The sequence below is a fragment of the Lepidochelys olivacea genome, assembly GCF_965140295.1.
Source record: "Lepidochelys olivacea isolate rLepOli2 genome assembly, chromosome: 1".
Classification (NCBI taxonomy): Eukaryota; Metazoa; Chordata; order Testudines; family Cheloniidae; genus Lepidochelys; species Lepidochelys olivacea.
The window spans coordinates 18,003,794-18,026,464 of NC_140411.1; the positions used below are offsets into that span (position 1 = coordinate 18,003,794).

Below are 22,671 nucleotides of genomic sequence, written 5' to 3' on the forward strand. Positions count from 1 at the left end.
GAACTGGTTCTTCAACTTTTGGCAGTTCATCACTGCACCCAAGTACTGTCTTGACGAGGATGAGATAGGAAAGGATTTCAGCCATGAAACGTTAGGCCTGCAACCCTTAGAGGTGGGCAGCAGCTATGTAGTCTAACCACACCCATAAACACATCCTGCTGTGATTAGGGCATCTTGTAAGTGCTAATAATTATTACACCTTTGCAAAATTCTACTTGTCTATTGGATTAAAAACTAATTAGTTTTCTCTTCCCCTATTATAATCACTCCCCCTGGGAAAGGAAGAGAATCAATCATATTTTACCTCCTGCCAGTATACTTTAAGGACAATTTTGCAAGGCTGCATTAATAATGATTAATATGCAGCTGCCCCCACAATTCCAGTGATTGCCCTTCCCAGCAGCAGCGCAGGCTCTGGAGGATAATGATGAGCTGAACTGGGCAGGAGAGCAGCAGGCTCCTTCCCCCGAGCTGGTGGAAAAAACAGCACTTTTCCAACCCAGATAATATCCTATGTGCCCAGAACCATTTAGATGTGAACTCACTGCAGCTGCAATGCTTACAGCTTCCTGTCATCGTTAGAAAGAAACCACTAAGGAATACAACTGTTCAGTTGGACCTGAGCTAAAGAACTTATTCCCAGGAGTTGCAACTAATTGGTACAACTAAAGCCCTAGGTGGCTGTGAGATGTTTTTTAATAGGTTTGGAGGCCTACAAGAAATTGCAACTGTTACAGGGCTGGGTGTGTTTGTATGAAGGTGACACTTGCATGTCATCTCGTGAGCTCTCTGGAGCAGGGAACCATTTTATTACACATTTAGAAAGCATCTAGTGGGTGCAAATCGTATAAATAGTATTTAAATTGACTTCTTTTCCTTCAATGCAACTGCTACATCAAAATAATATAGGTGGTTGTTCAAATTTAGAGACTGTGAAGAGCCATGGGTTGAATAGCAGTGTTGCAGTATCTTTGCAAGAATCAGTGCTAGAGGACAGAATTGTTCACAGTATAATGGATCAAACCTTAAAGGGTCAAATGCATCCATACTTGCGTAGATTATAGCCTATGGTTTAAAATGGCTTGTGCTTCTGCTTCATGTCCACACTAGGATTATGCTAAACCAGTTTGGTTGCATTGCCTTTTGGGTAGGTATTGCAGAATTCCTAGTGCAGCTCTCAGAACTAGTGATTCCTGGGTGGTAGTATTATGATAATGTACTATGTAAAGTCCTAGAGAGGGGGGAAAAAACAACAACTTCAGAAAATACCATTACATTTTAATTTGCTAACAAATTTATGTCCCTCACTGAATTTGGTGCACCACTTGTTACATTTTATTTACTTATTTTTAAAATACACTTTTAGTAACATTATTCAGAACATAGCTATAGTCAGAAAAAAGTGAAACAAATTTAAAATTAAAATGCACAATAAACTCTGTAAGAGTTAGAGGAAATAAAACAGATGATATTTTTCAGAAAGCAGTAAGTCAAAAGCATAGCTCTCTTAACAAATCTGGGACAAATTCTGGCCAACTAGAAAATCCTAAAGCCAGAAGCAAGAAAATAGGGGAGAGGGTGCCCAGCAGCCCATTCCTAGACTCATAGCTTCCTTTAGAATCCATGGATATATCACACCACTCCACTCCTAATGTTATCTAGGATAGGAGCCATCAGGGAGTTCTTCCCAAGGAGCAGAGGGGTAGCTGTGTTAATCTGTATCCAAAAAAAACAATGGGGAGTCCGGTGGCACCTTAAAGACTAACAGATTTATTTGGGCATAAGCTTTCGTGGGTAAAAAACCCACTTCTTCAGATGCATGGAGTGAAAATTACAGATACAGATGTAAATATACTGACACATGAAGAGAAGGGAGCTACCTTACAAGTGGAGAACCAGTGCTGACAGGGCCAATTCAATCAGGGTGGACCAGTCCACACAAGAGATCCACTTCCTGGACACTACAGTACAAATAAGTGATGGTCACATAAACACCACCCTATACCAGAAACCTACTGACTGCTATACTTACCTACATGCCTCCAGCTTCTATCCAGGACACATCACAAGATACGATACATTGTCTACAGCCAAGCCCTAAGATACAATCGATTTTGCTCTAATCCGTCAGACAGAGACAAACACCTACAAGATCTTTATCAAGCATTCTTAAAACTACAGTACCCACCTGTGGAAGTAAGGAAACAGACTGACAGAGTGAGATGGGTACCCAGAAGTCACCTACTATAAGACAGGCCCAACAAGGAAAACAGAATCATAGAATATCAGGGTTGGACGGGACCTCAGGAGGTCATCTAGTCCAACCCCCTGCTCAAAGCAGGACCAATCCCCAACTAAATCATCCCAGCCAGGGCTTTGTCAAGCCTGACCTTAAAAACTTCTAAGGAAGGAGATTCCACCACCTCCCTAAGTAACCCATTCCAGTGTTTCACCACCCTCCAAGTGAAAAAGTTTTTCCTAATATCCAACCTAAACCTCCCAACTTGAGACCATTACTCCTCGTTCTGTCATCTGCTACCACTGAGAACAGTCTAGATCCATCCTCTTTGGAACCCCCTTTCAGGTAGTTGAAAGCAGCTATCAAATCCCCCCTCATTCTTCTCTTCCGCAGACTAAACAATCCCAGTTCCCTCAGCCTCTCCTCATAAGTCATGTGTTTCAGTCCCCTAATCGTTTTTGTTGCCCTCCGCTGGACGTTTTCCAATTTTTCCACATCCTTCTTGTAGTGTGGGGCCCAAAACTGGACACAGTACTCCAGATGAGGCCTCACCAATGTCGAATAGAGGGGAACGATCATGTCCCTCAATCTGCTGGCAATGCCCCTACTTATACAGCCCAAAATGCCATTGGCTTTGTTGGCAACAAGGGCATACTGTTGACTCATATCCAGCTTCTCGTCCACTGTAACCCCTAGGTCCTTTTCTGCAGAACTGCTGCCGAGCCATTCGGTCCCTAGTCTGTAGTGGTGCATGGGATTCTTCCGTCCTAAGTGTAGGACTCTGCACTTGTCCTTGTTGAACCTCAACAGATTTCTTTTGGCCCAGTCTTCTATTTTGTCTAGGTCCCTCTGTATCCTATCCCTACCCTCCAGTGTATCTACCTCTCCTCCCAGTTTAGTGTCATCTGCAAACTTACTGAGGGTGCAATCCACACCACCCTCCAGATCATTTATGAAGATATTGAACAAAACTGGCCCGAGGACCGACCCTTGGGGCCCTCCACTTGATACCGGCTGCCAATTAGACATGGAGCCATTGATCACTACCTATTGAGCCCGACAATCTAGCCAATTTTCTATCCACATTATAGTCCATTCATCCAGCCCATACTTCTTTAACTTACTGGCAAGAATACTGTGGGAGACCGTGTCAAAAGCTTTGCTAAAGTCAAGGAACAAGACGTCCACTGCTTTCCTCTCATCCACAAGGTGCAAAGCAAAGGAAAATCAGGCCCCTGGTCTTTATTGAAGAAAAGTAATTAGAAAACATCATGCATAATCTTATAGAAGGGATGGTTTATATTCCAAAAGGCAAACTATGTTTCGTTCAGCCCTTAATGCTTCATTACCCATCTCCCCTGGGGAGCGTGTGCCCAAAGAGAAGCTGTGGGATATGGGTAGATGTGGTTCAAACTATTTAGAAGACATTTGGGACTGACACTCTCTATCCTCTTAATTGTCTCCAGAACAAAAAATGTTTTCAACAGTATCCTCCGGACACACATACCATTATGAGAAAGACCAAATCTAGTTATCTTTAATGCATTAGAGCATAATTGGTAAGGGTTTAAGTGTATCCACAGCATGTTTAAACAAAACCCACGTATATAGCATTATTCTGTTTGCCATGGCATCCTTTGTCATTTGTGATACAAATTGCCCCGTGGAAACATGGCTACTCCAACAGAAGAATAGGACTGAGGCTTCATTACAGGGAAAAGAAGACTTCAGTTTAAACACTCTAAGCCAGATTCTCCGCTTCCTTTCATGGTCATTTATACCTGTGTAAAATGTGTGTGAAACCTCTATCCTGCTGACCTGGTAGCATTCTACATCCACTCTGGCCAGGTATAATTGGCTACACAATGTGCAACATGGTGGAGAATCAAATCCACTGCACTTACTACAACTCTGCAGCTCTATAACAGTGCACTGGATAATCTCAAGGCGATCTGTAAACCTCATTAGTTAAGCCTCACGGAATTCTTTTGAAGTAGGTTAAGTATTATTATCCCTGTTTTCCAGTGGGAAAATGGAGTCAGAGAGAAGTTAGTGACCTGCCCACAATCACACAGCGAGTCAGTGGCGGAGGCAGAAATGGAACCCAGGACTCCTTAATTCCTAGACCCTGCTCAAGCCAATAGACAGCATTCCATCCATCTAGACTATAGACATATTCTGAAAGGTCACTGGTAAATTCAGTATAGGAAAATCAGCTCACAGTTAGTGAGTCTTAGTACACATTATCACATGATTTTATATTAGGCTGTTTGTTACAGTGTCTTGAAGCGGGTCTTAAAATGAAACACTGTGTTTGGTTACGTCTATCCTGATATCATAATAACAGGCTATTTCTACTTGTACCGAATTAGTCGAATAATCTTATTATTCATGAAATCAGAGGCATGCGGGTGGGAGGAATCCACACAAAATCCATCACTCATGGCTATTTTTAGCACCTCTTCTACAAATACCTGGAAGCTATTAATTTGCTTATTAGCTGGTACCACCCAAAGTCTCTTTAAGTTCTGTCTAGTGTACTCCTCTTCTGGCAGGCCTTCCACAGTCGCGACCCAATCCAAGGTCAAGTGATTGGGGTCCTGCAGGTAGCTGGATATTGAAGACAGGTTGCCATTGAAGCAATAGTAAAGTCTGGAACCCAGCAGCTTCAAGAACAGAGATGACGTGCTGAATATGTGGGCGCTAAATACTTCCATGTTGGAGGAAGACAGGCTGTAGATCTGGGGCGCTTCCCGAACAGTGAAATGAACTGTCTGTGTCCTCTGATCCAAGGTGATGTTGAGCATGGCGTTCTTCTCAGCTTTGGAGAGCTCCACCTCCTTCTCTTGCAACGCTTCAATCAGTGGCTGGACCTGATAAAAATCTGCCTCCCGTCGTAGCAAGCCCATTTCCTGGAAGTCTTCAGGGAGGTCCAGGTGGGAAGTTCTCAAGAAGTTCAGGATGTAGCGGAACACTTTGCCATCTCTGTCAATGAAGCAGTTGCCTTGGCTATCCCGCTTGGTTGGCATCTTTCCACTGAACATGGCACCCAGCATGGAGTCTGGAAAACTAGTCAGGGTAGACAGGGAAGTGGTGTACAGTTTTCCTCCAACATTGAGAGTTATAGGTTCTGACATGATGAAAAAGTCACGATGCTGGGAATAATACTGGGGGGGAAAAACAAGACAACATGTTTAGGGGTTCAGAACAGCCACTTTGGGGAATATCCTTGATTTACAAGGATATACATCTATTTCTATGTCTATATCATTATGAAAACCACAGAAGCTAGAGATGGGTAAAGTTTTAGAGGTCATCTTGGACATATGGGAGAGAAAGACAATTTTGTTCTGGCTCCCAACAGATATTCACAACGGCTTTGTCCAGTTCATTTTAATAATGGTCTTAAGTGAGGTACTTCCATCACTTCCCATCCAAAATGAGGGTAAAATCCTGGCCCCACTGACTTCAGTAGGGCCAGGTTTTCATCCTGGGTCCACCCAATCCCATATCCCTCATGCACCCAAAACTTCCACTGAGCCACACAGAAGTTTGGGGTGCATAAGAAATAAGAGATCAGGAAACTTGCATATCTTTGGTGTTCCCTGCATGTGCTCCATTTAGAGCGCAAGGGTGTTACCAGAACCACAGAAGTTAACATAGCAGAACATCACAACACTGCTTTGTGTTGTCTTCACCATGTTACACAAGTGTGCGACAGTGACAAGTCCTAATCACACAAACGTCGCAATGCACAGTCAGGATGTTGTGCTGCCAAACACATATGGCTCCATGCAATAATTAAGTTGCTCTCCAGTTCTTCAAGGTTCATTACAATCCCAGTCTAAGAGGTTTCATCGTTCAGAAACATTCTGGACCATGTCTCCAACTAATTTAACCCAGCGTAGTACCACCGCAGTCAATGAGGATTTTCAGCAGCTGAGGATCTGGTGCTCAATCTAGTGTTTCCTTTCCTCAGCTTCATGTTCCTTCTAGCTGGGGGTTCCCAGTCCAGTCTAATCAATGGCTCCCCCTCCCATCCAGAGATACAAGGTAACTGTCTTCTACAAGCTCATGCTGCAATACGTGTGTTCATTCCATAGACAGCTGCCACATTGCTCCCTGTAGAATACACTTTGAGTGGAGGCATTTCAGTAATTAAATATGGAATAATGAGAGATACTGTGCCACCATTATTGGCTCTGTAGTCATATTAATACACATAGCGACAACATGATCTTACACTCTAAACTCAATTCTCCACTGGCTAATACCAAAGACAGTAACTGTGCTCCTCTCTCCTTTCCTCCAAGGATCTCCAAGCACCTGCAGACATTTGTAAGTTAAGGTTCACAATACCCTTGTGAGACAGGTGATTGTGATCTCCATTTTACAGAGGAGGAAACTGAGGCACAGAGCAACTAAAGCCTCAATTTTAAAATGTGTGTGCACTCAACTCAAGACTCAGCCTGGTTTTGGAGAGCCACTGTGCACGCATTACTTCAACAGGGGCAGCCGGCATTCAGCACCTCTGATTAAGATAAGGTGTTAGGGATCTGAAGCTGAGTACCCAAGAAGGGAGACACCCCTCATTAATGGACACTTACATTTTGATCTAAGCAACTTACCGAAGGTCACAGAGGAAGCCATTGCAAAAGCCCAGATCCAATTCCCAGCCTTTTGTCTAAACCACAAGTACAGCCTTCCTCCTCATACCTGACATTCCATTAATCCGTGATGTACATTAACCCATTAATGGGTGGAAGGAATCAGATCTGCTTGAGCACATAGCAGCTCTCTGAGCCTGCAGAGCTCTTTGCATATAAGATCACTGGTTAGATGCCTGTGTATAGCTCTTGATGAAGGCCTTGAGCTTTAGTACCAGCCCCACACGTATTTAATAAAGTTGGGCAAGAACTCCGGCATATAGACAGACACAGTTCACTACAAACCCCACAGTACCTGTGGCACATTCCCATTATTAGCTACAATGGAATGTTTCGTGAAAAAAAATTAGTTCCTAGGATAAAACTATTTTTTCCCCAACCTTAAACCCTGCTCTCCACTGAAGTGTCAGCATATTCCACTGCTCATGAAGAATTCTATCTACAGCTTTCTGCTTATGTAGAGCAAGATGAGTCAAAATTATATGAGGGGGTGGCCTGCCCTGGCTCTGCAGTTCAATTGACAGCTATGAGTTTTCCCAAGAACTGATACTCTGGCTGTAAAAAATTGTTATGAATGAAATGTGACATTCCAGAGATCTGCCCAGGATGAATTTTTTTTTTTTAAAAAGTTTAATCAAAGAATAAAATCACCATATCCTACTATATGGAACACAGAGAACAAGCCCATTCCTTTGTGTTACCACCACACTTCTCACCCTCTTTGCTGGTCCTGACTAGTTGGAAAGAGAAAAGTGTGATGTTTTCACTTAGTTTGTGGGACAATCTTCACTTTGGCACCATTGAGTGTCAAGGATTATAAAGTGAAGGTGGCTGGTTCAGATAATTAGCGATAGGATATAGACCATTTTCTCTCTAGGTCCTGGTTCAAATCCAACCCATGTTTATACTGACACAAAGGCTGTTTGGTACCCTATATAATATGAGGTTTGGGGAGGGTCTCTCAGTCCAGTTCCAATGGACATAACGTAACTGGCCCCTTTGTTGTTAGTCTGAGTGGAAGGGGCCAAAGATTGAATGGAAACTAACCTGCTCTTTCATCCCTGAAGGTAGTTACTTCCAAGTCCACATGAAGAACAGCTATATCCCAAATAGAGCATGTCGGTCTCCCAGGGTATTCTAATTTTTGCACACACTGGATTCATTTAAAAAAAATTTCTGGATTGACTAAGACATGAAAATATTTTAAAAACCCCAAAGCGGATTAAGTTTTCAGATTTTTTTTTTTTGCACTCTGTAGCCAGTTGTCTTGTAAAATTGAATTTGCATACAATAGGCCCAATGTCTGCTTTTGTTTCCACTTTTCATTTCATTTATAAAGCTTCCTATCTTTGCAATGCTGTACGAACAAGACAAATCTGATTATCTGGCAGCCCAGGACAACCAAAAACCCCAGTGCAAATGACATTTAATTAGTTGCTAGCTGCTGGACACACCACTGACTTGACCTTATTGACCAACACATCTGACCCTAGGCTGAGAATGAAAATGAGCCTCTTGCCTCACTTTCCCTGTAAACATTAACTAAAGGCAGATGAAATGGATGACTTGGCAGTCTAGCCTGCTGCTTTGCTGAATTCCTCACCCGGGCATGATGTGTGGGCCCCATCCTGTACTATCAGGATCATGCATGTAGCTAATGTAATAATAAATAATAGCTAGCTCTTATACAGTACTTCTAATGCAGGACTTAACTGCCATTCAGTAGCATTTATGAAGGAAGTGAGGTGGGCAGATGGCACTCAGTCTTGGATCAGCAGCAATTCTCAGCAGATGCACCCAGGATAACTAAGTGCAGATAACTAAGTGACATGCATGCAACGAAGGGGGTATTCATCCATGAAAGCTTATGCTCCAATACGTCTGTTAGTCTATACAGTGCCACAGACTCTTTGCCACTTAGATTCTCTTCGAGTCAGAGACTTACCACATCACAACTTGGGGCTTGACTATATGGCCACATTGTGCAGGAAGCTGGTATGTAAATCTACAGTGTCATAACCAGCCACACACTCACTGTCCACGTGGACCCTGGTGACACACACTAAAAATTCCATACTGTGCTTTGATCTACTGTGGTTTCAAACAGCAGCAGATTAAAGTACACTACAAAACTTTTAGTACACAGAGTCAATTATTGCATGGCAGGCTAGTGCGCTTTAGAATTATACCTCATCTTGCCACACACTAACTCGCAATGTAGACAAACCCTTAGAAACAGCAACAATTAATTTTAGCAATGACAAAAGAAAATATTCAGTCCAGTCATGTATTTTTGCAGACAATGAAATATGGAACCCAGGTTACCGTGGGACAAGTCACCTTAATAAAGAACTCCCTGCCTGTCCAACTGGATTGAGAAAGGGGCTCAAGATTTCTAGATAAAAACGTAGAGAGAGATTGTCCCCACTGTCTATACACCGCTGTGGCCCCTTAGCCAGGTGGGGGAGCATTCCATCAGGACAGGCATGACAGAGAACAGCTGTCGGCCGTCCTGGACAAGGCCCAGAACATGTGGTGTATCAAGTAGAGGGGAATCTCCATAGCAGAGACCATGGAGCAGCCACAGCTAACCTAGGCAAGACTGCTGAAATTTAGAGCAGCTCTCTAGGCTGCCTAGGTCACACCAGCCCAGAACTGGGAAGGTGCAAAGCTGTCTTAAAGCACCTTTGTCTCCTCTTCTCTATGTACCTCAGCAGGTGCAGCACACAATGTGAGAACAGCTGTCTTGGCTGACATGCTGGGGATGGAGCCTGAGACCTCCAGACCTAAAGTATGAGTCTCTATAGCTTGAGCTAAAGAGCCAGGCTTGGTAGCTGGGGGCTGTGACAGACTCACTATCCTCTGTGGATGGGGGCCAAAAGAGTGGGGTGGGGACACGTAACACACACTGAACAGTGGGTTACACCAGTACAGAATCTCACTTCAGTATATTTAGCCCTTCTATAGCCCCCTGCCATTCAAGGATCTCAAAGCACTTCACAGTACAATCAGTAACTACCCTCAGGGAGGCAAGTAAATAGCATTATCTTCACTTGGGTGACCAGATGTCCTGCTGTTAGGGGCTTTGTCTTATATATGCCACTACATCTCCTCTCCACTCCCTCCCTCCCTCCCCCTAAAAAAGTGTCCTGATTTTTCAGACTTGCTATTTGGACAGCGAGGCAGAGAAAGTTTAAGTTGTGTGACCTTGGGCATGCAGCATTTCAGTAGCAGAAATCTCTCTCTCCCAACTCCTAGTCCTGTGCTCAAGTCACTAGACAGCTTGTCTCTTGGAACAGAATGACTGAGACATGCACTGGATCTGTAGTGCCCATTGTAGGCTGTAATACCGAACTGCAGCCTCTTTGCTGAACAGAGCCAGGACATACGGTATGCATGATCTGCTAATACAAAAAAACCATAGAAGCTCACTCCAGTTCTGCTAGCTCTGATGAGTTTTGAAATGGCATTTTTGATGGGTTTTTATGAGCACTCTTCAGAACATTGACCTCCTTTAGCAAAAACAAATCAAAGTCAAAATCTGTTTGTGGGAAAAGCTTATTAGATAGAAAATGGCCTGAATGTCTCTGTTTTGATATCATGGAGTTTTCTTCTAGTCCTACTGCTTTTGACTTGGCAATAGTGTTTACAAATGTTGCAGAGGGAAGAGTTTATTTCCCAGATTCCTTTGACTATAATCAGTGCAGTATCAGTTTAATACCCAATACATTCTCCATCAAAGGCCTAAGTCCTGTACTTGCAGGGGGACAGACTCCTTGATCCCATCTTTCCCCTAAAAGTAAGCTGTTTCATTATTTTTCTCAGTGTTTTCTGTGTTGGAGTTTCTTCCCATTCCTTGTGTGTGTTTTTTTTCCCCACTCCTCCCCAAAAATATCCTTTTTATTTCTGGCAGTTGTCCTTTCCTCCCTTTCTCCGCCCCATCCCATCTCTTTTCCCTCTTCCAAAGGTCATGTGACCCTCCCTTCGGTCAAGGTGGGCTTGTCATGGATAGTGGAGCTCCCTCTGCTGCTCCTGCAGTTGGCCTGAGGTAGCTGCAAAAAGGCCCATCTCTTCCTCTCCCCAGCCCTTGCAGTGGTCACAGTCCTTACTGGCACAGGGAGCAAGCTTGGTCTTGAATATGGAAGTGCTGTCATAGACCACCAGGCCAGCCCCACTCTGTACAAGTCTCACATCCCATGCCAGCTATCTTCTATCCTTGATCCTCACTGCTTACCCTTCTGTCTTTTTGCTCCCCATATCTTTGTGTGCTCCCATCTCCACCCCTTCCCTGTATCCCACCTCCCCTCTCTACTCTTGGATCACATCATCACTAACAGGAGCAGAGTGAAACTCATGCGACACTGATGAATATCATTCTACTGCTTGGGAAACAGCAGGGTGCTGAGCCAGTGGAAGATGCACATTAGCTCATCTCTTCTCTCCCAACTGTGTAACTCAGATTGCTCTGTGGGTGGATCACCCCACTGCTCTTGTACTACACTATCCAGCAGGAGCAACAGAGTGAAAATGCCTAGTCTTGCATCAGTTTTACTCCGCTGTTGCCAGCCCCAGTGTGGAAATGCACAGATGGGATGGCTGCCATATTACACCGTGTTCAACCCCCTAGATACTAGCAGACAGCAAATCAAAATGGTTTAAAGCAATTGCATGTAGGATGGGCTTACAAAAAGTACATACTGCCAGACGAATCTGACTGCATTATTGGAGCTTAATTCTAGCAAGAAAAGCAATCTGATCAATGCAGCCAGAGTCTCACTGAATTCAGTAGGACACCTCATTAGCACAAGGGCCTTCTTACATGGGTCAGATTGCACCTTAATGCAGAAAGGGAAAGTGGCACATGCAATCTCATTGGATTCTGGTAAAGCATTTTATACAGTGTCAGTGGACCACAAAATCTTACTCAAAATTCATTCAAATTAGCTTTGGTAGAACACAGTGATATGGCTTAAAACTAGGTAAAGGACCAGCAAAGGACAATAGTAAAACAGCATGTTATCAAGTCAGAGAAGGTGCCTAGTCAGATACCACAAGATACAAGTCTGGTCCTGTTGAACATCTTCACTGATGCTATGGAGAAAGAACGTTAATGAAATCTGCATGATACCAGATAGGGAGGAATTGCAAATACCAGTGAGGAGAGACAGAGGCAACCAAACAGATTAGAAAGTATCAAAGTGAGGTTTCAGTCTGGAAAAAAATGCAAATCAGTACCTCTGAGAACAAATATGAATGTTCACTGGGAGAGAGACCCATGAAAAGCAGTCATGCTAAGAGAGACAAAGGGGGTGATAACATTAGACATGAATCTTCAATGTGTTATGGCAGAGGGAAAAAAGACCACTAGCATTTTGGGCTGCAGAGGCATTGTCTCATAGAACAGAGAAGTAACAGGCTGTGGGTGTCTTCTCACCAGGAGCAGTTTAACACAACTGGAAGAAATTCAGAGCAGTAAAGTAACAGGCATCTGTGAACTGGTGGCATTGGATGATAATGAAAAGTTAAGAGAGCTAAATATGGGTAGTTTAAGAGAAATCTCAGGGTACCAGACAGTCTGCAATATATACACCAGCAAGGGAAATGAATTATTTAGGGTGGTACAATGGAGTATATAACTAGCGGTTATAAAATGAAAGTAAGAAATGGAACATTTATGCTAAGTATCAGGACATCCGGACTAAGATCTTTGGAATAATGCTCAAGAGGTGGGTCATTTTAAAGAAGAAAAGCGAAGAAATGTATTACAGGGAATAATTCTGCAGTAGCAAGGAATGGATTGGCTCCATCTAATAGGTAGCTGTGGAAAAAATTCTGACCATCTGTTCATGGGCAGCTAAGACTTTAAATGTGGTGGTTTTACAAGAAAACATGGTTGTTCCAATTATTAGGCTCTGGTCTCATTCTCATACTAGAGTACATTAAAATGAAATATTAGGGCTGTTGCGATTGTTCAAAGGCAATAATTAGAGGCATTATGCTTGTTCTGTTTTGGAATTCTCATGTTTAGAATGCATTGCTCTCACTTGGTCTTATATGCTTTATTTTGTTGCTTTAGCATTCATTAATTAAAAATGTCACTTGCCAACAGAGCTCTAAAACTGTGCATCAGAACTGAGACCATGCAATACCCTATTTCAAGTTCAGGTAAAAATTCCCATACTTACAAAATACCTAGATACTATGATCAACAGTGCCCTGCTTTGAAATCTAGATCTGGTTGCTCAGTCTAACCTGTCATTCATGCTCTCTGCTGTTGAGCACTCACCATGACTGTGTCTATCTATGTGCTTTGTTCCCCATCTCCATTCAAAACAGTATTATTATTAGCAATGCCTAGAATCCCCAGTGAAGGATCAGGGCCCCATTGCGCTAGGCACGCTTCAGACAAACACCACAAAAGACAATCCCAGTCCCTAAAGACTTACAGTTTAGGTGCGAGGCAGGGTGTGACAGGTAGACAAGACAGACCAACAAGGTAGGAGTGGGAGAAGTACCCAAATGAGCAGAGTTTAGCTGAAGAATAGAAGTGTCAGCTCACCACTTACCTAACCAATGCCAGCTGGCAGTGATCTGTAGGTATCACAGCAGAGGTAGGTTTTAAGCAAGGATTTAAAACAGCATCTGCAGAGAATAGCTTAATGGGGATGGCAGGCAACTATAGTTGGCCATTCACTCATATCTGCCTCAAGTCCTGAAGTGAAGGCTTTCCCGTATATATTTGCGTGGGCTTAGTTTGATTGAGCTCATTGTGGAAGACTCATGCTCACCCACACCAGTGATGGAGGACAATACGAGCACTATTTCCACCAAGAGCTATCTATCTTGAAAGACAGAGGGCCCCAGTAGTTAACTGCTTCGCTAAACCTGCATGTGCCCTGTCTTTGCTATAGGTCTGATTTTGTGCAAGAGGAATTTTCAAGGCAGTCACTAATTCAGGGCCTTCACCTCTTTCCTTGCTCACTCTGTATCTGGGTGAAATGGCCTAGCCTAGCACATGGGATCTTGACTGGGGGAGGGGAGGAGGAGATCAGAAGATCCCAGCAGGTCCAGGGCTGGTCATGACCATCCTCCCTTTCTTTATGGCCAGACGAAAGGGATGTCCTCAAATTCTATTTTGTTGTTACATAGCGTCACGATTTGGAAAAGGTTGAGAGCACTGGTCTAAGAGACTGGAGAGCTTAGAGGAAAATATGGTGGGTATTATCAGGGCCTCATCTTGGAAAGCCCTTTCCCCAAGTAGACATGGAGAAATTTCTCTGCAAAACAGACACACAAGCAACATAAGCACGAATGTTCATTTCATCACATTCCCCAACTTCCTTGCCTTTAGCAGTCAGCTTTGCACCATTCCTCAATCCCTCATCAATTTAACACTGAGGAGTGGCTCAGCATTATCAAGTGCCAAAGAAGTGCATAGAAAACTGCTTTAAAGCATCATAAGTGGTCAGAAGCAGCGCTTGGTTCTCGCCACAGTGCTGGCACTTGTTGCTTAGAGGTAGAGCTAAAGGTAAAGGGATAAAGGTTGTGGATACTGAAACCAAGCAGAGGGTTGCCCTGGGTGGGGGACAAAGGAGAGGAAGACAGGGTTGGAGCCCACTGGGGGTGAGGGGGGGGAAGAGGACAGAGGTAAAATAATGGGTCAAATTGAGGCAGAGGAGTGAAATAATCAGTATATGGGGAGAAGAGGAGAAAGAAATGAAGCTCAGGAATTGCTGAGGGTGTTGGGAGGAGGGCAGGGAGAAGAGATCATGGAGGAGAGAGAAAAGAACCAATTGCAAAGTGATCCGAGGATCAGGGCAAAAGCCGAGTTGTAACTCACAGCTCTGATGTGACCCACCCCTCAGAAATGGGCTCAGGGGACCATTCCATTTGGTTTGTAAAGTCACATATTTAGGGAGGAAGCAGCCAACTGCCAAACTGAACCTTCGATATATTCAAGAAGCTAAAGCAACCCCCCCCCCCCCGAATCAACTTAAGCATACTCTTAATAAAGCATTTCACATGCTCTTCAAAGTCCTGGCCAAATTTCCCATAGGGAACTGCATTCCACCCATCTAAAATCCTCCGGGTAGCTACAATGGGATACTATATTATCTCCTGTGCTGAATTGCTGGGTAGACAATTGAGTGTAGGTAGACATATTAAGTTTGTACACCTACTAATTGAGTGGTTACTTAGTTCCTTCCTACCCCAATCAGTTCCAGAGGCAGCCCTGCCATCATAGATAAGATTATCACTGACACAATGAATGCAGTTAGAGAGAGAGAGATGCAGTTTTGTGTTAACTGATGACCAAACAAAAAAACAAAACTAACCTGCCAGTTGTCATCAGAAACTAAACCTTACCAACAAAAAGTGCACTTGGTTCTATACATGGACAACATCTCTGTCTGTACCTATATGTTATTAACCACCAAAGGTGGGCACGGTCCAGTACTAAGCAAAGCAAACTGAGCCCTGTATAAAGAAAAGGAGTACTTGTGGCACCTTAGAGACTAACCAAGGTGTGAGTCTCCTCACAGACTGGTGTAAATCAAGAGTAATTCAAATGGTGTTACACTGGGGTAAAACTGGTGTGGGTGGAGAATCAGGTCCATAGCTTGGTATATGGAGGCAGCTGCTGCTAACGAACCCCAATCATCATTTCAGTCCACACTGGGTAGTCAGTCACTGAGAAGGGAGATGTGTATAAGGACCCCAAAGCACTAGCGTTATTAGGGAATTAGGGGGTCCCTAGTGCCTTAAGGCTTCCTTCCCCACATTACAAACTGCTACTATTAAGCAGACAGCATTGCTGCTGGGTGTTTGCAGAAGGGGCTGGGAGTCGGGCTCGACTCCCCGCTCTGCCACTGGCCCTGGGCGAGTCGCTCCACCGCTCCGCACCTCAGTTTCCCCTTCTGCGAGAGCGGGGTGAGGACACTCACCTGGGGGCGGGGGGGGGGAGCGCAGGCCGGCACGGGGCTGTGGCGATCCCAAGGGCGAGTCCAGGGCTGCGGGGCGCCGCCGTCCCCAACAACGCACAGCACCAGCCTGGGACCTCGAGCCCCCAGTCAGTCCCCGCGGGGGCAGAGCCCAGGGCCGGGAGGGGGCCCCGGGACTCACCAGCCCCGCAAGCGTCCCGCTCCTCGGGGACACCCCAGCCCGCGGCGGGACTGCGGCACCCACCTTGGCCCCCGCGCTCCGCGGGCCCCTGTCCCCGGCGCGGGCTGGGGGAAGCGGGACGAGCCCAGCGAGGGTCGGCACGGCAGAGGGAGAAAGGCTGGCCGGCAGGATCTGGAGGCCCCGCAGCCCTCCCTGGGACTTGTAGTTCTCAGGATGCCAGGTCTCCAGCCAGGCCACGGGAGCGGGGAACTACAACTCCCAGCAGGCCCCGGGGCAGAGCCGGCAACTCGCCAGCTGGTGTTAAAGGAGACGCAGGCTGTTATTATTGCCTCTGAGCCGCTCCAGCAGCGCCAGAGGCTGCGCGTGGGGTCAGGGCTGGTTGCTGCAGCTGCAGCAGCCCTGGCGCTGTGGACTCTGCTGCTGCTGCTGCTGCTGCTGCTGCTGCAGCCGCCGCCGCCGCCGCCTCCCCTTCTTTGCGGATCGTTTGCGGTGCAGCAAGGTATTTATTTGCACGGCAGGCAGGACTGCGGAGGGTGGGGTAATAAGGATGCTGAGAAATATTTCGACTGTGGCGTTGGAAGGGTGGGCGAGCGCGTGTGCGTGTGTTTTCTAATGATTGCCTTGCATGGCACTGACAGTAGGCAAGGCAGCAGCCAGCTTGAAGTGGGTGGCTAACTTGGGCAAAGGTTTTCATCAGGACAAAGCTTGGGGGGGCGAAAGAGGTTGTCTTGCATCCTTTGAGCGAAAGGGGATTGTGGGGAGAGAGGGAGATGGGTGATAGTCCCATTCTGTGGGGTGACACTGGACTCTCTAACACAGTATGTGACAAGTACCCCCTAATGAGCTCTGTAACAACAGCATTATTGGTCCAGATCCAATCTATACTCAGGCTGAACTCTCCTTGACTTTGATAGGAGTTTTGATGGAGAAATAAAAGCAGGCGTTGGCAAGTAATTTGTTCGCCAGTTTATGAAGGATCTCAAAATGCTTTATGAATTTAGGGATGTATGATGGTTTGTATGTAAACATCTGGAGCCTTTGTAGAGTCCTTTGGGAGAGATGAAGTGAGCTGTAGCTCACGAAAGCTTATGCTCAAATAAATTGGTTAGTCTCTAAGGTGCCACAAGTCCTCCTTTTCTTTTTGTGAGAGATAGAAAAGGCCAAATAGACCATCAGATCTACCACCTTGCCAGGGCTGAAGCTAAAGGGATGTATCAAATATTAATCTGTTATTTTATGTTTTGTCATAGGGGGAACATGATATAGATCTTTTCTGTAGTCTTTATAAAGTTGGCTATGGTCTCCATGTGCACATCTGACTTCTATTGTGAGAGAGAACCCCAGGGTTTGTGTAGGATGGAGGTGAATCTGGGTCTAAAATGAATGACGAAGTCATTGTTATAAATGCACAGTTTACAGGTGTGTCTCCTCCTCTCAGCCAAAACATTGGAGGCACCTACATCTTAGAGTTTTATACAGATAAAGGAAGACAGAGATTTTAAAGGAAAGGAGAGATGTTTGGTCTATAAATACCTTAAAGAAACGACAAGCATGACAAAGGGGAATTATTTATATTCTCCAAGGACAGTAACAGAGGGCATGTCAGTGTGAAGGTCAGGGCACAGTTAGGCAGCATCCAGTGACACAAAGGGGTCCTGGGCACGGCAGCCAATCAGAGCAGTTTGATTGGTGCCACTGTTTTGCTTGGATGGGAAGCAAATTATGACTTGGGAATCAAAGGAAAATTAGCCTATCTGGGTGATGTGAGAAAGAGAGACTATGCCAGGAAAGCATAGTCGAGTGGCTAGAGCACATTCTGTTCTATATTCTCTATTCAGCCACTGATTTTCTCTGAGACCTTGGGCAAGTCACTTTTGTGCTTTAGTTTTCCTATCTGTAAAATGGGATAATAATCTCTCATAGGGGTTTTGGGAAACTAACTCCATCAACATTTGTAATGGTCCTTTATGAAAAGGTGTGTAAATGCAGAATATTATGTATTATGCGGGGGTTAAACTGAGAGGACATATCCAGGGAGCGAGAGGATGAAATGCTGGTGGATCTGCACTTTATTTAGTAAAAAGAAAAGGAGTACTTGTGGCACCTTAGAGACTAACCAATTTATTTGAGCATGAGCTTTCGTGAGCTACAGCTCACTTCATCGGATGCATGCCGTGGAAACTGCAGCAGACTTCATATATACACAGAGAATATGAAAAAATACCTCTGTGTATATATAAAGTCTGCTGCAGTTTCCACGGCATGCATCCGATGAAGTGAGCTGTAGCTCACGAAAGCTCATGCTCAAATAAATTGGTTAGTCTCTAAGGTGCCACAAGTACTCCTTTTCTTTTTGCGAATACAGACTAACACGGCTGTTACTCTGAAACTTTATTTAGTGTTATCACACCCATGTGGATGAAAGAAAAAGTTTCAGCTAGATGTTAGAACAAAGTTCATAACATCAAGAACTGTAAAGCAATGGGCTAGACTCCAGGTGAGTCACAGTATCAAGGATTCATGGCACCATCACTGCAGAGATGTGAGGACAGGTTAGCTAAAACATTAGTGGGCCTAATGTAGAGTGAGGTCCTGCAAAATGTTGAAAGTCAGCGTGGATGATAATAATGATGTAACAAATCTCTGACCACCAGAGCCTTTACAATGGCTACTGTGCTGCTGCCCCTGGCATTTTTGGAACTTCATGGCACTCAGAGGCTCCTGCTCCTAAAGCTGCACACCCCTGTCGCTAAAAGAAAATCTCCACCAGCTCTTTGCAGTATAGGGCTTATGCTGCACAAGAGCCATTCTCATATAATGCAGCAGAGGGCAGTAAAACACATAAACAATAGCCAGTTCACCACAGCAGTTAGCACTTCAATAGGGCCTTTCATCCAAGGATCTCAAAGAGCTTTGCAAACCTGGATTAATTAAGCCTAGCACCCTGTAAAATAGGTAAAGGCTATATAGGTATTATTTTGCCACCCCACCCCTCCCACTTGAAATGCAGCCATTGTTTGGCATACAACTTTTTAACGGTGCCTGTCATCTCTACACAGACGTTTAGGATGGCAAGTGAAGAATATTGCTGTATCCAACTGAAATTCAAAGGTGAATTTAACAAGGCAGAATGTAATTACATGGGGCAGAATCTGTCCTCTTCTTTTATGTAAAACTACCACTGGATCTTTAATGGCCAGGAACATCAGTTTTATGTCTCACCCAAAGGGTGACCCAGCTGGTCTCTTATAGGCTTACTAACGCTGACTTTCAGCTCAGAAATCTCATAATAATGGGCCTGATTTTCCACGCTGTTTACAACACTTTATGCTGGTCAACGCCCATGAAGTTAATGCATAAAACTTGTGTAGCAAGATGGCTCATCCAGGTTAATTCAGTGGGTCTCAGGGTGGAAAAAAAATCATGATTTAAAAAAATCTATTTTTTAACATTTAAATTCAGGTTTATTTTTAAAAAATCTAATTGAAATTGACAACCTATGTTAAGGTCTAGGCTTATTATATCTATTAAAATCATTTACGTTAAATACAAAAAATAATATTAAGAAGTACATGTTTGCTGCAAACATTTAAAGAAAGGCAGACCACAGAAACGGTGGCAGCCACTAGCTAAGCACCTGGAAGCAGAGTTAGCTGAAGTATGAACCCAGCTTTTCACAGCAGTAGCATCTTCTGCAGTTGCAGAGAGAATATTTTCTTAATTTAATTTTATTCAACTAGTTCAGATTAATATCTAGTTCATTCAAAGTTAAGAAACTTACTGGAAGTTGAGAAAGCAAGCAAGCTCATTTTCTTTTCCATTCTATGAATAAAAACTAGGTAGGGGCGAGAGGATGAGATTTACTAGTTCTAAAATCTTGAAGGACTTGGTGGTCAGGGATAATCAGTTCAATTCACTACGTAGAGGTAAAGTTCATTTGTTTAATAAATCAGTTAGTTTTAAATGCCTAATGTGTTATGATAAACTTTTTTCTCTGATGTATCCAGCACATTTAAGATAATTTTATTTAATAAAAAAATTAAATGCTGTTGTGACCCAAAGTGCCTAAGGTAGCCCACAATGAAAATGTCAAGGTCAAGGCAGGCTACAAAAAGCAGAGCAGATTCTCCCAAAACTGGTGGTTAACACTGTAGTTAGATTCACCAACCAGTCACAAATTGTGCACTTGATCCCCCACACTGGTTATCAAGAAGCTTGAAAAAAAGAAATCACACAGCCCCCTTTATTGCATTCCAGTCTCTGGCTCTCAATCAGCAAAAAGGTCCAGTAAAATGAGAAGTTATTTAAAACTCTGTTCAATATACAAAACATTCTTCTGATCCCCAAAGGGCCAGCCACATAACCGAATCAATACTAGTTTGGATCTTACCCAAAATACCACACTGCCAACCAAGCCTTAGTATCTAAAACTAAAGGTTTTATTATAAAAGAAAAGAAAGAGAAGAGAGCTGTGAAATGATCAAAGCAATCAGATACATACATGTGAGGCCTCATCTGGAGTACTGTGTCCAGTTTTGGGCCCCACACTACAAGAAGGATGTGGATAAATTGGAGAGAGTCCAGAGGGCAACAAAAATGATTAGGGGTCTAGAACACATGACTTATGAGGAGAGGCTGAGGGAGCTGGGATTGTTTAGCCTGCAGAAGAGAAGAATGAGGGGGGATTTGATAGCTGCTTTCAACTACCTGAAGGGGGTTCCAAAGAGGATGGCTCTAGACTGTTCTCAATGGTAGCAGATGACAGAACGAGGAGTAATGGTCTCAAGTTGCAGTGGGGGAGGTTTCGATTGGATATTAGGAAAAACTTTTTCACTAAGAGGGTGGTGAAACACTGGAATGTGTTACCTAGGGAGGTGGTAGAATCTCCTTCCTTAGAGGTTTTTAAGGTCAGGCTTGACAAAGCCCTGGCTGGGATGATTTAACTGGGAATTGGTCCTGCTTCGAGCAGGGGGTTGGACTAGATGACCTTCAGGGGTCCCTTCCAACCCTGATATTCTATGATTCTATGTGACTTCAGAGTCCATATATCAGGTTCTTAGCAGCATTGGTGAGATTGTTGACTAGTAAAGTCCCTCTGGAACACATCCAAACCTTGGATGGGTCTATCATTCCTTTGTTCAGAGCTTCAGTTTGTAGAGAAATTACTCCAGAGGTGAGAAGAAGGATTGAAGAAAAATGGAAAAGATACAGCTCCCTTTTTATATCGTTAGCTATGTGGCTTGTACATCCTCTGTCCCAAACACAAGCTCACAGCACATGAGTATGGGAAAGCACTTAGAGTAGTCCCCTGTCCAGAGGCATCTCCCTACATGTCCTGCTGACTCATAGACTATTAAGGAAAAGTTAGCACATGTGACTCCATTTTGGTTTGGGGCCCACCATTGTCTAAAAGCAAGCACATCATGCACCAGGAGGAGTGTTCCTTAGATACTGCATTCCTGTGAAAATCCTCCTCAGTGTCTCCAGCCTGTCTTGACTCCTGGTATCTGTTCTTTGTCAGTCCCTAAACTCCCTATCTCCTGGCCTTTGATGTGAGGCGTCCCATCCTGATAATAAAAGTTACTGATGCATGGCTTTAGGACCATGCTGTGTAATTAACATACTAGTTTAGCACGAGGAATGCACCAAGCAGGGATACGTGGTAGATAAGAAAAGGGTTTGTTTACTGGCTAAGGTTTCTGATGCACGAGGGCAACATGCTTTGCTAAAAAGTATATAACCTTTGTATAATCTGTATTCGGGGTCCCCTCCTGGCTAGCAGGGGGGCACCACGCTTGAGCATAATAAACTTGGTGTTTTTTGGGAACTCGGCAGTTGTGGACTTTGTTTATGTGCCTCAGCCTAGATTCGAATTGTGCGTGACCTACCAGGTGTAATTTGTAGCATTTGTGTGCGTGTCCTACCAGGTGTAATTCGTAGCATTTGTGTGCGTGTGCTATCAGGTATAATTCGTAACAAGACATAGCCTGTGGCAGGGTGGATTTGATTTAAATCAAATTGATTTAAATCTTGATTTAAATTACTAGTCAGGAAGACTCGATTTAATCATGGATTTCTACATAAAAGTGCATTCTTGTTGGTTGTTATAACCTTAATACATATTCTTCACAACTCAGAGATAGATGTAGGTTTCATTTTTAGAAGGTACACACTACACATTTTTAAAGTGATTTATTTTGAAAACTTTTCAGATTCGTTTTACAGCTATATCAGAAAATGAATGATTGTTTGGTTATTTCATTTACCAAAGATAATTGAAGCAGATATTTATGAAGTCATTGGGAGATGAACTATCTCCAATTCAACAGGTTAATCATTAATATTTGGAGGATTTTCTTGCCATCCTGTATTAGGAGGAGAACATCACCAGACAGACATTTAAATTGTTTTATTTAACTAAAACAACAACGTTATGTATTCTGGATTTCTTTCTTCAACAGGAAAACATATAATATTTTAACAAAACAAGCATATGCATTTTTGAATTTAGTTAAACATTCAAGTTTTTTAAAATCAGGTTTGTTTTTGTTAAAATTGTTTTTAACTAAAGCAGTTAAATGAAATATTAAAAAAAAATTAAATCGACTATGTCAGCCAGGTCAACATGAGAAACTTAAAATA

At 43.7% G+C, this 22,671-nt stretch overlaps 2 protein-coding genes across 4 annotated transcripts in view; one reads left to right on the forward strand and one right to left on the reverse strand.

Moving 5' to 3' along the window:
- Positions 1-1,361: 1,361 nt before the first annotated feature.
- Positions 1,362-16,209, reverse strand: KCTD21 (potassium channel tetramerization domain containing 21). 3 transcript variants are annotated; one of them, XM_084643335.1, is made up of 2 exons: positions 16,093-16,209; positions 1,362-5,406 (listed from the first exon to the last, which is right to left on the reverse strand). In XM_084643335.1, the coding sequence occupies exon 2, from the start codon at positions 5,374-5,376 to the stop codon at positions 4,594-4,596; it is 783 nt and encodes a 260-aa protein (XP_084499461.1). In that variant the 5' UTR covers positions 5,377-5,406; positions 16,093-16,209; the 3' UTR covers positions 1,362-4,593. The 3 variants fall into 3 exon arrangements, with proteins under 3 accessions (XP_084499461.1, XP_084499463.1, XP_084499462.1); XM_084643337.1 differs by having other exon boundaries at positions 15,852-16,180; XM_084643336.1 differs by lacking the exon at positions 16,093-16,209 and adding an exon at positions 6,868-6,941.
- A 215-nt stretch (positions 16,210-16,424) lies between these two features.
- The window catches only part of USP35 (ubiquitin specific peptidase 35), a 63,965-nt gene continuing 57,718 nt past the window's right edge, over positions 16,425-22,671 (forward strand). The window contains exon 1 of the mRNA XM_084617611.1: positions 16,425-16,528. The gene's annotated coding sequence lies outside the window, so the exon portion shown is untranslated. The remainder of the gene's footprint in view (positions 16,529-22,671) is intronic.